General features: G+C 43.4%; 1 protein-coding gene across 9 annotated transcripts in view; it reads right to left on the bottom strand.

The window, feature by feature from the left end:
- Positions 1-14,961, bottom strand: part of usp25 (ubiquitin specific peptidase 25) — a 242,263-nt gene that overhangs the window by 137,609 nt on the left and 89,693 nt on the right. For 8 of the 9 annotated variants that reach the window (XR_007569272.1, XM_050035507.1, XM_050035499.1 and 5 more), the window contains 3 exons: positions 2,538-2,614; positions 2,317-2,390; positions 1,561-1,712 (listed from right to left, as the gene is read on the bottom strand). Coding sequence is in view for 8 of the 9 variants with exons in the window: in XM_050035507.1 (XP_049891464.1) it covers positions 1,561-1,712; positions 2,317-2,390; positions 2,538-2,614 (303 nt within the window). In the remaining variant the exon portion in view is untranslated. The remainder of the gene's footprint in view (positions 1-1,560; positions 1,713-2,316; positions 2,391-2,537; positions 2,615-14,961) is intronic. The other variant, XM_050035469.1, reaches the window with a different exon arrangement.

Below are 14,961 nucleotides of genomic sequence, written 5' to 3'. Positions count from 1 at the left end.
TGGGGGGTTGAAGCTCAAAACTGGGGCAGCTGCGCTCTCTTGCGGCGACAGTCTGCACTGCACTCTTTTGTTTTCTCTCTTTTGAAATACTCGCTTATCAATTAATCGATAATTGATCGTTAATTTTTTGGATGATCGAATAATGAATTTTGATCGTTTGCCCATCCCTAGTATACATATATATATATATATATATATATATATATATAAATATATATATATATATATATGTATAAGCTGCAGTATATGCATGGACTTATCAGCGTTTGATGAGCAACCGTTTCAAAATGACTTTACAAATGCATTATATTTACTGCCCTTGAACTCTACCAAACCAACTAGCCGACCAAAAACATGGAAAGAATAAATGAATGAATGAAAATGAAAGTAAAGAAGTTGCATATAACGAGTCATTTTGCTTTCACTATAACCATGCTGGTATGCTGAACAAGATCTGAATGATGAGTACATATTTCACACAGAATTTGAATCAGCACACTGCCTTTGAATCGTCCCCCTCTTGAAGTCGAATCTTTTAATCCTCTCTCTTTCTACAAATCTTTATTGTATTCTTTCCATATTTCGCCCACTTGCTAGCAAAACAGTTAAAGAACCTCCATTAATCACGCAATTTAAATGTGAAAAGTCTCAGTGACTGGCCGTCACCTGTATGCAGCGAAGGAGAGGGGCAGAGGGAGCGGAGCTGTGGAAACATCCTGCAGTCCGACATACTATCATGCATTTAAATAACTTATTAGACGGATATATATAGAGAAAGGTGATTTTTAGAGAGTAAACCCAAATAAGCAACTCCACTTAACAAGCCCAAAAAAACGCAACCCACGACTACCAATATTTGTAAGCGACTTTACAAAAAACAAGCCCAAAGTCGTGGCTAATAGTAGCGCTCTATGATCTTCGATCCAGCAGTACATCATCCAAATGAAAACAAGTGGTACACGCTTGCACGCGCGCACTACACTGTTGTTTTGCTCGCAGCATTGTCATCTGCTCATTTCATTTGTGTTAGTGGAATTATTAACCAGACTCTTGCACTTCCACGCCAACCCCCCCCCCCTTGTCCCTCTTCCCCCATCGTTTTGCAAACCGCACTACATCCAATTTACAGCTGTGTAGGCTATCAACAGCAAAAGTAACATACGCGCTTGTGCAACAGTATCAACAGTATTGCCTCGAGGCTTTTTAGTAATCATATTAAGTTCAGCCCGACTGTTATCACAAGGAAAAACTGCACGTTCTCAAGTTTGACAGTTTGTTGAGAAATAAATTGGAAAAATATTAAGGACATGTATGTGACTATAAAAAGGAGTTAATAATGTCTAATAATGTTTGCAGGCAGGGACTCAAAATTCTCCAACACATACAAGCTATAATTCCCATGTTAATCCCTAATGACTATTGGTTACTGCTAGTGGACCTCTTGCTTGTTGTCTGAGGATAAAAACACTCATTTATTTTGTAGAACTTCTAAGAATGTTCATCAGTATTTCCTGAGCAGTTCAATGAAGACAGCTGTTGTAATACTGCTTTGACACTGACCTCTTGTCCGGACCTGGCAGAGTTCTCTGCCGAGTGCAGGGACTCAATCTCGCCCTCAATCATTGCTGCCTCAAGACATTCATGGAGATCCTTGAAGCCGTTCACTTGTAGTGGGTACTGTCCAAACATCTCTGTGTTTTCAAATTTTTTACCTGTGAAAATCCACATTAAAATAGACAGATAAGCAGCCATAGCCATGTTTTCTTACCTAACTGAAAGAGAGGTGACAGAAGCCAGATGTGACAGAGGAGTAGGAAAGCAAAGAGCGTAAAAGAAAAAGCAATAAGCCATTTGATATACGTTTGCATCTAAGCCGACTTTCACTTGTTCAGCAGTCACTCACTCATCATTAAACAGCAGCCCACACCTCCCTGATGACACGCCCCCCAAAAAGAGAGAGAGAGAGAGAGAGAGAGAGAGAGGAGTTGCTAGCAGACATGCAGAGGAGGCAGTAAGGTCATTTTATGAGCAGCAGACTCCACTGACCCAGCTTTTGGAGGATCTGGGCCAGTACTGTCATGCATAATAAGCACAATGTCAATCAGCCATCATGGTTTTTCAATCATTAATACAACCGCTCTCCTCTTTCACCTGGACCACATCTTATTAAGACAAGGTCACCTTTTATTACTGGGGGCAAGGACTTGGTTACTTTGTGGCTGCTGCAATCAGACCATACTAACACTTTATCTCTGTGATTATTTAACAACCCTCACTTTCTCACTGTACTGGTTTTAATCTAACACTTAGTCTCACCTTCAAGGACACCCACAGCAAGGAAGCGGCCATAGAAGAGCTCCACCATGGGGTTCTTTGGCTTCTCACCCTCCCTAAAAGAAAAAAAAAACAAGGCCAAAGTTTTTTGATTCATTTGATACTCTGCTTCGAAATGTAATGGCCAATAACAGCAACAAGCACTTAGCTACTGTATATCCATTTCTTTCATGGTGACCTCTGGATAGACAGAGAGCTGTTACCTGTCCTCTTCAGCCTTCATCTGGAAGGCATCCTCCAGCCAGTCCAACAGCTTGTGGGTGAACTCGCTCACATCCTGCTGTGGAGAAAAGAAAAGTCACACAAAGTGACCAATTAAAGGACTGCCTTTGGGACATGGATGTCACAGAGACAAACACACACACACCCCAGAATGATCACTTATTACGACTTACTATTTAAAACACTTCATCACGCACTGACGAGTAGTGCACCTTCACTGTTTATGTGAATGTGTTTTAAATATTAAGGTGTGTTTGTTAAGTGCTAAGCATATGACTGGATAAAGGAGACTTTTACTTTGTTTTGGTGTTGAAAATAAGGACCCTTTTTAATGACTTTAGTTGTTCTTTTATCTCAGCCATGTTAGGACGTTACATACCTTGACATGTTTCAGCAGAAACTTCCGCCTTCCTCAGAAGTGTCACTTGGTGGTGGTCCTGGAGAGGCGGCAGACAGACAGCAGGTGGCCTGATCATCCTGTCAGTGTTGTCAGCTGATTGACAGACCAGCTGATAAAGACACGTCACAACCACCACCAAGTGACATTTCTGAGGAAGGCGGAAGTTTCTGTCGAAAATCTCCCTGTAAAATCCAGAATTGAATTTAAAATCCTGGGTCTCAGCGGTTAGCATTGCGGCTTAGCTTAGCGAATACAAATGAAGTCTATAGGGGGTCAGTAGCCTACTCGTAAAAGTGAACAAATAAACATTACAGAAACCCTGAAGCTGGCATTTCTGCACGTACATTTAAAATAAACATGTTTAAACATTAATTCCAAAAACGAGAGTCCTTTTTAGTTGTTTTAGAAGAAGTTTGATACACAGAAGTATAGTGTGTTTATGTCCTGCGCTGTGATCCGCGGAGGGATACACCGGTGAACAGGCACAGACGTAGCCTGTAAACAAAACTCCGTTGTTTATTTAGCCTAACGATATCTCCGGACTATAGTAGCTGCAATGGACGACTTTGAACGTGATTTTGAAGAGTTTCTTGTAGTGGACACAGATCCAGAGTCATACCTGTTTGAGCCGGAGTATACAGATGAGGAACTCCATGTGTTGGATGCTGAGCGGGCGAGAAGAGAGGCTGAATCCTCCTAGGCAGCGGAACAGCAAGGGGCCGAGGGGAGACGGAGGTCAGGGGAGGATTGGTGATGTAGCTGCGGGGCTTGCCAACCTATGCCTACGGAGGTGGAATCATTTTGCTGTACAGAATGGGATTCGGTGCTACCATTGTTGGGGAGGCTAGAGATATATCATCATCATCAGGAGGAAAATGGCTGCAGAGAGTGCATCGCAAGGTGTGAAAACTGCAGCAATCACTAATCCTGCCGTGATTGAAACATTTTTTCATGTTCCTAAGATAAACTCGAAAAAATGCCCCAGGCCTGCAGGAGCTGATCGACAGCTTTCAGTCGAGTGAGTAATATCGCTTTATAATGCACATTTTCGTCTCTTTGTTTGCTTTTACCAAGTAACCTAGCGTACCTGTCCCAGAGCCAGCTGCAGCTGTTGCTCACCGGTGTATCCCTCCGCGCAGGGCGTAAACACACTATAGTTCCGTGTATCAAACTTCTTCAAGAGTACTTTCAGTGGGAGACTCATACCACCAAGATGTACCACTGAGCGCCACAGGAAATCATTCCTGCCTGTGGCCATCAAACTGTACAACTCCTCCCTCTGAGTGGCCCTGAGACTTTTTCACACACTGCAATAATTTAATTTAACTTGTGCAATAATGCCATTCACCCTGACTGTATATATTCTGTTCGTGTAAATAATCTTGTTCAGTTTACAATATATATATGTATATATATATATTTATTTACGTTTATGTTTGTTAATAATTCCTGTTTATTTAACTATATATTTGTTAATACTATTGTTTAAATTTCTTATATTTTCACGTATCTTTCCTCTCTTGCAAGGAGCACCTGTAACATAAATAATTTCCCCTCTGGGATCAATAAAGTATTTCTGATTCTGATTCTAAAACGACTATAAAGGACTCTCGTTTTTCGAATTAATGTTTAAACATGTTTATTTTAAATGCACGTGCAGAAATGCCAGCTTCAGGGTTTCTGTAACGTTTATTTGTTCACTTTTACGAGTAGGCTACTGACCCCCTACAGACTTCAGTTGTATTCGCTAAGCTAAGCTGCCATGCTAACTGCTGAGACCCAGCCACTGGACGCACAGACACAATAAAGAGATCGATCATGTTGTCTCAATATGAAAATGATAGAGAAAGGGCATAACTCCCAAATCGTCGGCGTATTCCTTTAAGACTAGACTTAAGACTTTCCTCTTTGATAAAGCTTATAGTTAGGGCCGGCTCAGGCTTGCCTTGTACCAGCCCCTAGTTAGAACCTCCTATAATACACCGGGCACCTTCTCTCCTTCTCTCTCTCTCTGTCTCTCTCATGTCCTGTTACTGCATCTTGCTTACTTGGCCATACTGCATATCACTAACTCGGCTTCTTCTCCAGAGCCCTTGTGCTCCACTGTCTCGCAGGTTAACGTATATCGCAGCAGTGCCTGGACAGTGTGACGTGTGTGGTCGTGCTGCTGCCGTGGTCCTGCCAGATGCCTCCTGCTGCTGCTGTTATCATTAGTCATACTTCTGTTATTTTACACATATGATTATTGTCACACATGTATACTATCAGATAATAATATATACTTTCAACATATTGTACCACAATAGCCGGAATTATAATTATAATATTATTACTTTCATTAATGTTGTTGTAAGCTACTATCATTACCGTCTGTCCTGCATCTCTCTCTGTCTCCGTCTCTCTCTCTGTCTCTCTTTCTGTCTCATTGTGTCATACAGATTACTGTTAATGTATTACGTTGATCTGTTCTGTACGACATCTATCTCGTCCTGGAAGAGGGATCCCTCCTCAGTTGCTCTTCCTGAGGTTTCTACCATTTTTTTCCCCTGTTAAAGGTAGATTTTGGGGAGTTTTTCCTTATCCACTGCGAGGGTCCTAAGGACAGAGGGATGTCGTATGCTGTAAAGCCCTGTGAGGCAAACTGTGATTTGTGATATTGGGCTTTATAAATAAAATTGATTGATTGATTGATTGATTGATTGATTGACTGACTAATACACAGAGTAGTGATATGACTGATGAGTACAGAGAGCAGAAGCCTGACCTCAGTTAACCTCTACAGAGACACTGGCTTCATACAAATGCTTATGCATACAGAACAGATCAGTTCTGTGTATTGACACGTGTATGTCACATTACAGGATATATGCTAATTTCCTAGTCAATATTAGTTTTTGCTAGTTAAGTAGAGTCAGAAGAACAACAATGAAACTGTGCAGTCATGCCTGAGGGTGAAAGGACTAGGCACAAGAAAGGGATAAAGGCTTTTAACATATGTGCAAACAGCAGAGAAGTTCCTCTTTTCTTTTGGACAAAAGAGGAGTGACATACACACAGATGTTTCAACAGGAACTATTCACATTTCATAACTGGGACAGTATCTGCCACACTGACTGAAATATGCATGTACTTGGGCTGTGCATTATCATACTGTTAACAACAACACCGGTATAATTTGTAATATGATATGAAAGTTCTTATCGTGAGACTCAATACTTGCTGACATATTGACATCACATTGTTACCCACAGCAACAACAAGCATGGCTGAAAGCAAAATTATTACAAACTCTGTGGTGGTTTCAAAAAGAGAAGCAGCTTCAGTGGTGTGGAATAAACTGTGGCATCCTGAATGTTTTATGAACAGTGCCAGACTTCTCAGACTCTTTTAGTGACTTACCACTCAGAGGGAACTCATTCAGCGGCTTCTCTAGTAGCAGCACAGTGTCTCTCTCGCCTCTCTCGCTGTGCGCACACGGAGTCGATGTCATCAAGAGATTTTGTCATAAACCTTTGGTAATATAAACCTAATTGGTGCTCGCGGCTTGACAAAAATCTATACACATATGTGAATGTGCGATAGTTATGGTAGCGTAACAGCCTGTCACAGGTTACAGCGTGATGATTGGAGGAAAAATGGCAGAGCATAAAGATCCAGATGGAAAAAAACACAACTCAATTACTTAGGATGTTGCTAGAAGAGAAGGAAATCACCTTTTGATTTATATATATAGATCCCAGGGGACACTTTTTTTTGTATTTGGGAAATGTTTAAAGGTGTAATTTGTGGTAGATTTTATTTTGTTGTACTTTTAATATTGTTATGATTAGGGCTGGGTATCGTTTGGGTTTTTTCCGATACCGGTGCTGAACTGATACTTTTAAAACGGTACCGGTGCTTAAGCGGTACCTGAACTGATACCTCAAAATATGAGTTTTTTATGGAGGTTGAAAAGTGGCACAAATGGGCCACCCTTCAGAAGTGTGTGAGTATTTTGTATAATAGTTTAAAATTATAATAAAATCTATGTTTTTATTTATTTATTGCTGAGGAAAATTAGAAATACCTAGAAATAAATAGGTATATGAACCCTATTAACAGTGTTAAAATATAATAAAAGACTTTTAACAAATTAACATTACAATAATATTAACTCTATTAAAGTCCGGTCTCTGTAGGCAGCCCAGCACGTACACGTGAACGCGGTGTACAGAGAGGCAGTTCGAGCTACAGGCTACAATGAGGCTAAACACAGAGTTCAAATGATGTTTTTACAAACAACTTTTTATGTCAGGGCTTCAGGACACTTGGATCACTACTGACGTGCAGTATGGAGATATTTTATGGTTTCAATTATGTGCTTTTGGACATTTGAATCTGAAGCCTCCCTGTTGCTAAATTACCTCCTCTCCCCTTGGATCTCCACAACTGTTGTGAGATCCTTATATTTGTCTGCAGTGATCTATGAGATGTTTTCTCTACTCCTCTCAGAGTGGGTGCATGTGTTGAAGTGTGATTGGTTGTTGCAAGGCAGGTGGTGAGTGCTGATTGGGCTGTCCGAAGAAGATTGCTGTCACCGGATTGCCACTGCGAGACAGGGGATTTTTAAACCATTAGCTGACAGAAACTCCTCCCTCCTTTTTCACTCTTCCACAACCAACAAAGCCAAAATTAGAGTGTGTTTGTGCTATTGTTTGTGAGTACTTGCAGGCAAAAACTTTTGATTCCGGTGAACTAGTGTGTGTATTCTGTTAACCTTGTTAAGTATTCGATCAATTGTGAGTGGGTGAGTTGAGTTTTACTGTTCAGAGTTATTAGTAGGTTTTCCTGTATTCTTTTGTTTGATCACTGTATATAGAGCACCTTAAGCAGTTTTTCAGTAAGAGTGAGAAGCCCTTTTTGTTTCGCATTGCCATGTTCTTTTCTCTTGTTTTGAAAGGTAGGACTTTAGGTTAGGAAATTGTCTTTTGTTTCACATTTCTTTAATGCTAGGTAAGTTTACGGTCCATTGGCATATTTTTGTTTGTTGCCTTGGGCATTGCTCACCTCTGAAGAAGAATAAACTGCTTTCTTTGTTGTTTAAAATACTGTGTACCTGGCCTTTCTTGGGTATGGGAAGGGTGGGGGAGTCGCATCATGTTATGTCTATGTTCCCCTAGACCGGGGACATAACAATATTGTATACAGAATCTGAATCTTACGTCAAGTTACTGTTGTTGTTCACAAACTAAAGAAATGAGAGATCATTTTCTTTTAGTTTTTACGGAATACAGACAGCTGAGCGGAGCTGCGGAGGGCGCAGTCCGCGGAGCCTTTGAGACAAACTAAACAAAACACTTGTAGGCTCCTCCACTTCATTTAAAAACATACGTAAACCTTATTAAGTTGTCATAATGCAAGATAAGTTGAATATAGTCCCTTGACACGCTGCTGATGTGAAAAGCTTCCCCCCACCCCCACCCGGTTTATCCGGTTGATGTGAATTAAACCAGGTGGAGCTCTTAAACCGGACCAAACTGGTTAAACCGGAAATCGGCACAAACCTAGTGAAGACTTTGAAGGAATTTAACAAAAGCTGTACGTGCACTTCACACACAGAAGATATCCACAGTCACCATATTTTACCAGTTAAGTATCTGATCAAATGTCTCCCCCTCTCTTCCTGAGTTACGGTTCTGAATAAAGAACAGAAAACATGATAATGTCACAGTGAAGTTGACCTTTGACCAAATGTCATCACTTCCTATTAAACATTTGTGTGAAATGTTATAATTAGTGCATGAATTCCTGAGTTATGGGAGACATGTATACCTGCAGACATATTCCATTTGTAGTGTACACAACATGCCCCAACAATCTGCGCCCACCACTAGTACAATGTTTCATAGCTAGCTTATCGCTAGCTTAGCATTAGCATAAGTAATGAGATGTAGCCTTCCCATTACCCTTATCCTAACCTTAACCACCTCTCTTTTAATGTAATGTTGCATAGGTAGCTAATTGCTAATTTAGCAATTTCGTCAGGAATTCTGCTTCCGAGTTAAGGAGCGAAGGCGGCTGAATGTGGACTGATGTGATGGAATGGTGGGTTAGTCATGTAGCTAGAGGGTGGTTCATGTAGCAGCTTCAGCTGCAGTTATACCTACTCGAGTTTTGGCCAACATGTTTTGTGAGATAACAGTAACCTTTGACCTTTTTAACCACTAAAATCTGATCAGTATATCCTTGAGTCCATGTAGACATTTGAAAAATTCCCTCCTGCGTTCACGACAATGGGATGGACAGACAAACAGGCAGACAACCAGAAAACCTAACGTCTCCTGCCACAGCTGTTGCCAGTGCAAAGGCATAAAAACTCCACTATTGTACACTTTACAGTATGTGTAATCGATATTTCGCCCATGAGCAGGTTACAAGTGCTGGGTGTTTATGTTTTTTGGTCATTTCAGTGAAGGTGTTGTTTGTTTGGGAGCCAGAGTTAATGTGCTGGTGGTCAATTTGTGGCAGTGAGTTTAGTGGTCCGGTACAGCCACTGTAGTTGCCGGTGGTTCTGTCCCTGTTAGGCTTAGCACAGATTCCCTTTTGGAGTTTGTGTGGGGGGTGTTCATGTGGTGTGAACGTGGTTGGAGCTATACGCTCGGGAGCACAGCCGAGGCTGCGGTGGAGTCGCCAATTGTTGGTTGCTTCATCGGGTTTGCGGTAATTAGTGCATAAATACCCACCGCAACTAGCGCCTGAAGACTAGGGGGGAGTTTAGCTAGATCTGGGCAGGCAGTTAGAGGGACTTTGCCGTGGTGACATTTGGGCTGTGTGGCGGGTTGGATGAGCTCGGTCTGCCAAGTGTGTTGTTGTGACTGATTGACTGTGTGTAGGTAAGTGAGTTCTAGTGAGCATGGAGAGTGTAGAAGAGTTTTTGAGAGTGCCATCAGAGGAGCTGCTGGAGGGCTGCTCACGTGAACAACTGATCCAAATTGCAGAGTATTTTAACTTGGATGTTGGTGATAAGAGGATGAAAGAAAACGTTATCACAGCTAATCTGGCTGACCGGGGTTTTTTCGGTCTTTAAACACGTTGCTGGACCTGTAGACAGTGTTGAGGTCTTTTGAGCAGAGGAGGGAGTTGTTGCTCCTGCAGACAGAGATGGAGAAGTTGGCAGTGGAGAAGCTGAGGAGAGAGGCTGAGCTTAAGAGGCTTGAGATGGAAGAGTGGAGGTTGAGTCTGCATACTGGCAGTCCTGTTCATGCCTCTGGCTCTGCTGGTGGATCCTTTTCTTCATTTGATGTTGCCAGTAATCTGCAGTTAGTTCCTCAGTTTAGTGAACAGGACCCAGATACTTTTTTCTCTTTGTTTGAACGTGTAGCTGAGAGCAGTGGTTGCTCTGATTCTGAACGTACCCTTTTATTACAGTGTGTGTTAACAGGTAAAGCTCAGGAGGCCTATTCAGCCCTGTCAGTGGCTGAAAGCAAGGTTTATTTGAGAGTCAAAGAGGCTGTGTTGAAAGCGTACGAGTTAGTTCCTGAGGCCTACCGCCAGAAGTTCAGGTCCTGGGAGAAGTCTGGTAAGCAGAGTCACGTTGAGTTTGCCAGGGATTTGGTCACCTTTTTCAGCCGGTGGTGCACTGCTTTAGGAGTCAGTACCTTTGATGCCTTATGTGATTTGGTTATTTTGGAGCAATTTAAAAATTCTGTTCCCTGTCACATTGCAGTTTACATCAGCTAGCACAAAGTGAAGACTGCAGCTGAGGCCGCTGCACTGGCTGATGATTATGTGCTGAACCACCGCGGTGAGTTCAGGGCTCCTGAGGGTGGTGGTGCTATCGTGCTGTGGGTAAGTGGGAAGAGAAACAGCGTCCACACCATGGTAAGTCTGAGTATCCTACACGGGCTCTGTCGCAGTTCGACTCTTCAAAAATGTGTCACTTCTGTAAGAGTAGAGGTCACTGGAAAGCTCATTGTCCCAAAGCTAATGCTCATCGGGGGAATAGTGGGGGTCAGGGTACCTCTGGTGTTTGTGCTGTGTCTGTGGAGCCTGTCTCTGTTGTCTCTCCTCCTCAGCAGCTGAAGGACTGAGAGAAGCCTGACTTCTCAGGGTTCATGTCCGATGGCTATGTGTCGCTGGTCGGAGGTAACACCACGGTACCGGTAAAAATTTTGAGAGATACTGCTGCACATGATTCCTACATTTTGCTCTGTGTTACCATTTTCATCCCTGAAGTGTTTACAGCTTGCGCTGTGACGCGGGCTATGAGTCGTGAGCAGGGGGAGCCTGAGCAGGGTGAAGAGGTGAGTGAGGTTGATGTAAGTGTCCCTGACTCATTATCTGTTTCTCTTTGTGATTTAGTGTCAGAGCAAAGAGCCGATCCTTCCTTGAGCCAGCTGTTTGATGTTGTTTTCTCCACTGAGAATGGGAGAAGTACTGCCAGTGGTTGTCTGCTGCAGGATGGCCTTCTGGTGAGGAAATGGTTGCCGCATGGTGAGGATTTCATTGGGAAGCCAATTTTTCAGATTGTGGTTCCTGAGAAGTTTCGTAGCAAGGTTCTTAAAACTTCACACAACCAGCTTGGACATCTGGGTGTACGTAAAAACGTATAACTACATTCTAAGGTATTTCTTTTTGGCTCGTTTAAAGAGAGATGTGTCATATTTTGTTAAATCATGTCACACATGTCAGATGACAGGAAAACCCAATCAGGTTATAAGTCCTGCTCTGCTTTGCACCATTCCAGCGATTGCCCAGCCGTTTGAGCACTTAATTGTTGATTGTGTTGGTTCTCTGCCTCAGTCCAAATCTGGTAGTAACTACCTGCTTACAGTGATGTGTCAAAGCACATCTGTTACCCAGCCGCATATCCTTTGCGTTCCATCACAGCAAAGTCAGTGGTTAAAGCGTTAACGCAGTTCATTTCCATTTTCGGAATACCAAAAGTTATCCAGAGTGACCAGGGCTCAAATCTCTCATCCAACCTCTTCGCTCAGGTGTTGAAACGGTTGAAGGTCCAGCATAACAGGTCTTCTGCTTATCATGCACAGAGTAAGGGAGCTCTTCAGAGGTTCCATCAAACACTTAAGTCTCTGTTCCGTGGTTATTGTGTTGAGTTGAGTCAGGACTGGGAGGAAGGGTTGCCACGGCTTCTGTTGGCTGCCAGGGAAGTTGTGCAGGACAGTACCGGTTTTAGCCCTAACGAGCTTGTTTTTGGCCATACAGTCCGCAGACTGCTCGCACTGCTACACAACAAATCTGATTGAGCATGTAAATGGGTTCCGGCATCGGTTGTATTCAGCTGGGGAGATGGCTAGGGAAAAGTTGTCTTCTGCTCAGGGAGAGATGAAGTGGTTGTATGACTGGAAGGCAAAACAGCGTGTGTTTAGTCCTGGTGATCAGGTCCTTGCCTTGCTGCCCTTTGTTAATTCGCCATTTCAGGCTAGGTTTTCTGGTCCTTTTACAGTGTTACGTCAGGTGTCTGACCAAAATGATATTCTGTCCACCCCAAACCGTAGGAAAGCCACTCAACTCTGCCATGTTAACTTGCTGAAGCCATACTATGCTTGTGAGATTAAACTACTGTCAGCAGCAGCAGCAGTTGGGGGTCAGTTTTCTGGTGGGGAGGATGATGGGGTTACAGCACCGGATGAGAGCTTGTTGCGTGGCCGGCTGAGGAATTCTGAGACACTGCGTAAACTTGAGTCCTTGTTTGGTCATCTGTCTGAGGAAAGAAGCGCTGAGTTGTCTGCTCTCATTTACAGCTATCCAGGTTTGTTTGGTGATACGCCGGGTTGAACTCGTCTGGTAGAGCACGACATAGAGGTGGGTGATGCGCAGCCCATTCGTCAGCGGTTTTATGGTGTTTCAGAGGAGAAGCGCAGGGTGATGGACTCAGAGATTCAGTACATGCTTGACAATGGTATTGCTGAACCTGCATCATCGAGTTGGGCATCATCCTGTTTGCTGGTAGAGAAGTCTGACAAAAGTCCTAGGTTTTGTACAGATTACCGTAAGGTAAATGCAGTTACAAAACCTGATGCTTACCCATTGCCTCGAATTGAGGATTGTGTTGATCAGGTTGGTGCAGCGCAGTTTGTCAGTAAATTTGACCTTCTAAAGGGGTACTGGCAGATCCCACTGACCCAGAGAGCAAAGGAGATCTCTGCGTTTATTACGCCCTCTGGTTTGTTCTACTATACTGAGAGTTTTAGTTTTGGGTTACGGAACGCCCCTGTTACTTTCCAGCGACTCATGAACAGGGTAGTGTCAGGGCTGAATGACTGTGCTGTGTACTTGTCGTCATTTACAGTGATACGTGGGAGGAACATCTGGCCCGGATCAAAAGCCTGTTCGATCGTCTGATTGAGACACGTCTGACGGTAAACCTGGCAAAGTGTGAGTTTGCCAGGGCCTCGGTCGTCTATCTTGGTAAGGTTGTGGGGCAGGGGAAGGTGTGTGCTGTCCAGGCTAAAGTGAGTGCTGTTGAGAAGTATCCTGTTCCCTCCACGAAGAAAGAGCTGCAGCGTTTTCTTGGTTTGGTGGGATACTACCACAGTTTTTATAAGAACACCCGTTTTGTTTGGTCAGCCTTGTGTCAGCAGGCCTTTGTGAACATCAAGTCTGTTTTGTGTTTGTCTCCTGTCTCCTGGCTCCTCGCATGGATCGACCATTTACACTGCATGTGGACGCAAGTGATGTGGGGGCGGGAGCCATGCTGTTTCAGGCAGATGATAGAGGTGTAGATGGTCCTGTGTTTACTCAAAAAAGTTAAATTCTTTCCAGTTAAACTACTCTGTGATTGAGAAGGAGCCCTTGCGCTCATCTGGGCGCTGCAGCATTTTGACGTTTATGTGGGTTCAAATATGGTGTACACTGATCACAACCCGCTAACCTTCCTACACTCAGTTCATTGCCCTAATCGCAAGTTGATGCATTGGATGCTGTATTTACAGTCCTATTGCTTGGACATCCGCCACATCAAAGGTTTAGATAATGGCCGATGCCTTGTCCAGAGCTCTGTGCTCTTAGGTATCTTTTGTCTGACTGTGTTAACCGCTCTGGCGTTTTTTTCTTGTCTGTCACTCTTAAGTGCTTCTTCAGGCACCAGAGCTGGTGGTTGGCTGGCGGGGAATTACATCGCAAACGGTCAGTACAGTTTTCCATCTGGTGGTGGGATTAGTTTAGTGGTGTTTATTTATATTTTTGAAAATATTGTATCTGGATATGTATAGGTCCGATTTGCAGATTTGATTTGTCATGTGAAGTCAGTTGATAAAAGTGAGCAGTTGTCGGTTTTCCTGTTGGAAACCTCGTTTGGGGGGGGGGGGGGTTTACGACCCCTCCACTCCTCTCTGTGGTTCTGGCGTACTGTGTGCTGTTGTCTTTCTGGCAGGTTCTAGTCCGAGGCGGGGTCATCGTCATCAGGTGATGAGCTGCACCTGGACCCGGTGATGTGCTCGACCATATATCCCTCCTTCCTCAGATACCTCGTGGCTGCCGCTGTACCGACACACGCGTTCCATCCGTGGGGCACGGGGTTGCTCCTACATTGCTGGTCGCTGAAATGGACCTTTTGCCTTATTTTGTTTTACTTTTATAAATAAACAAAGCGCTATTTGGCACTGATCCCCTCTCTGCTCTCGTTTCTGGTTGCGGCCTCAGAGCCAGGTCGTAACATACAGTGGTGTGAAAAAGTGTTTGCCCCCTTCCTGATTTCTTACTTTTTTGCATGTTTTCCACACTTAAATGTTTCAGATCATCAAACAAATTTAAACATTAGTCAAAGATAACACAAGTAAACTCAAAATGAGGAAGAAAAAAATCCAAAGCTACATGGCCCTGTGTGAAAAAGTGTTTGCCCCCCAGCTCCTGTTAAAACATAACTGTGGTTGGTCACACCTGAGTTCAATTTCTGTAGCCACACCCAGGCCTGATTACTGCACACCTGTTCCCAATCTAGAAATCACTTAAATAGGACCTACCTGACAAAGTGAAGTAGACCAAAAGATCCTCAAAAGCTACAG

The sequence above is a fragment of the Epinephelus moara genome, chromosome 3, assembly GCF_006386435.1.
Source record: "Epinephelus moara isolate mb chromosome 3, YSFRI_EMoa_1.0, whole genome shotgun sequence".
Taxonomy (NCBI): domain Eukaryota; kingdom Metazoa; phylum Chordata; class Actinopteri; order Perciformes; family Serranidae; genus Epinephelus; species Epinephelus moara.
Note: the sequence above shows the minus strand (reverse complement) of the source record. Positions and strands in the feature narration are given on the sequence as shown.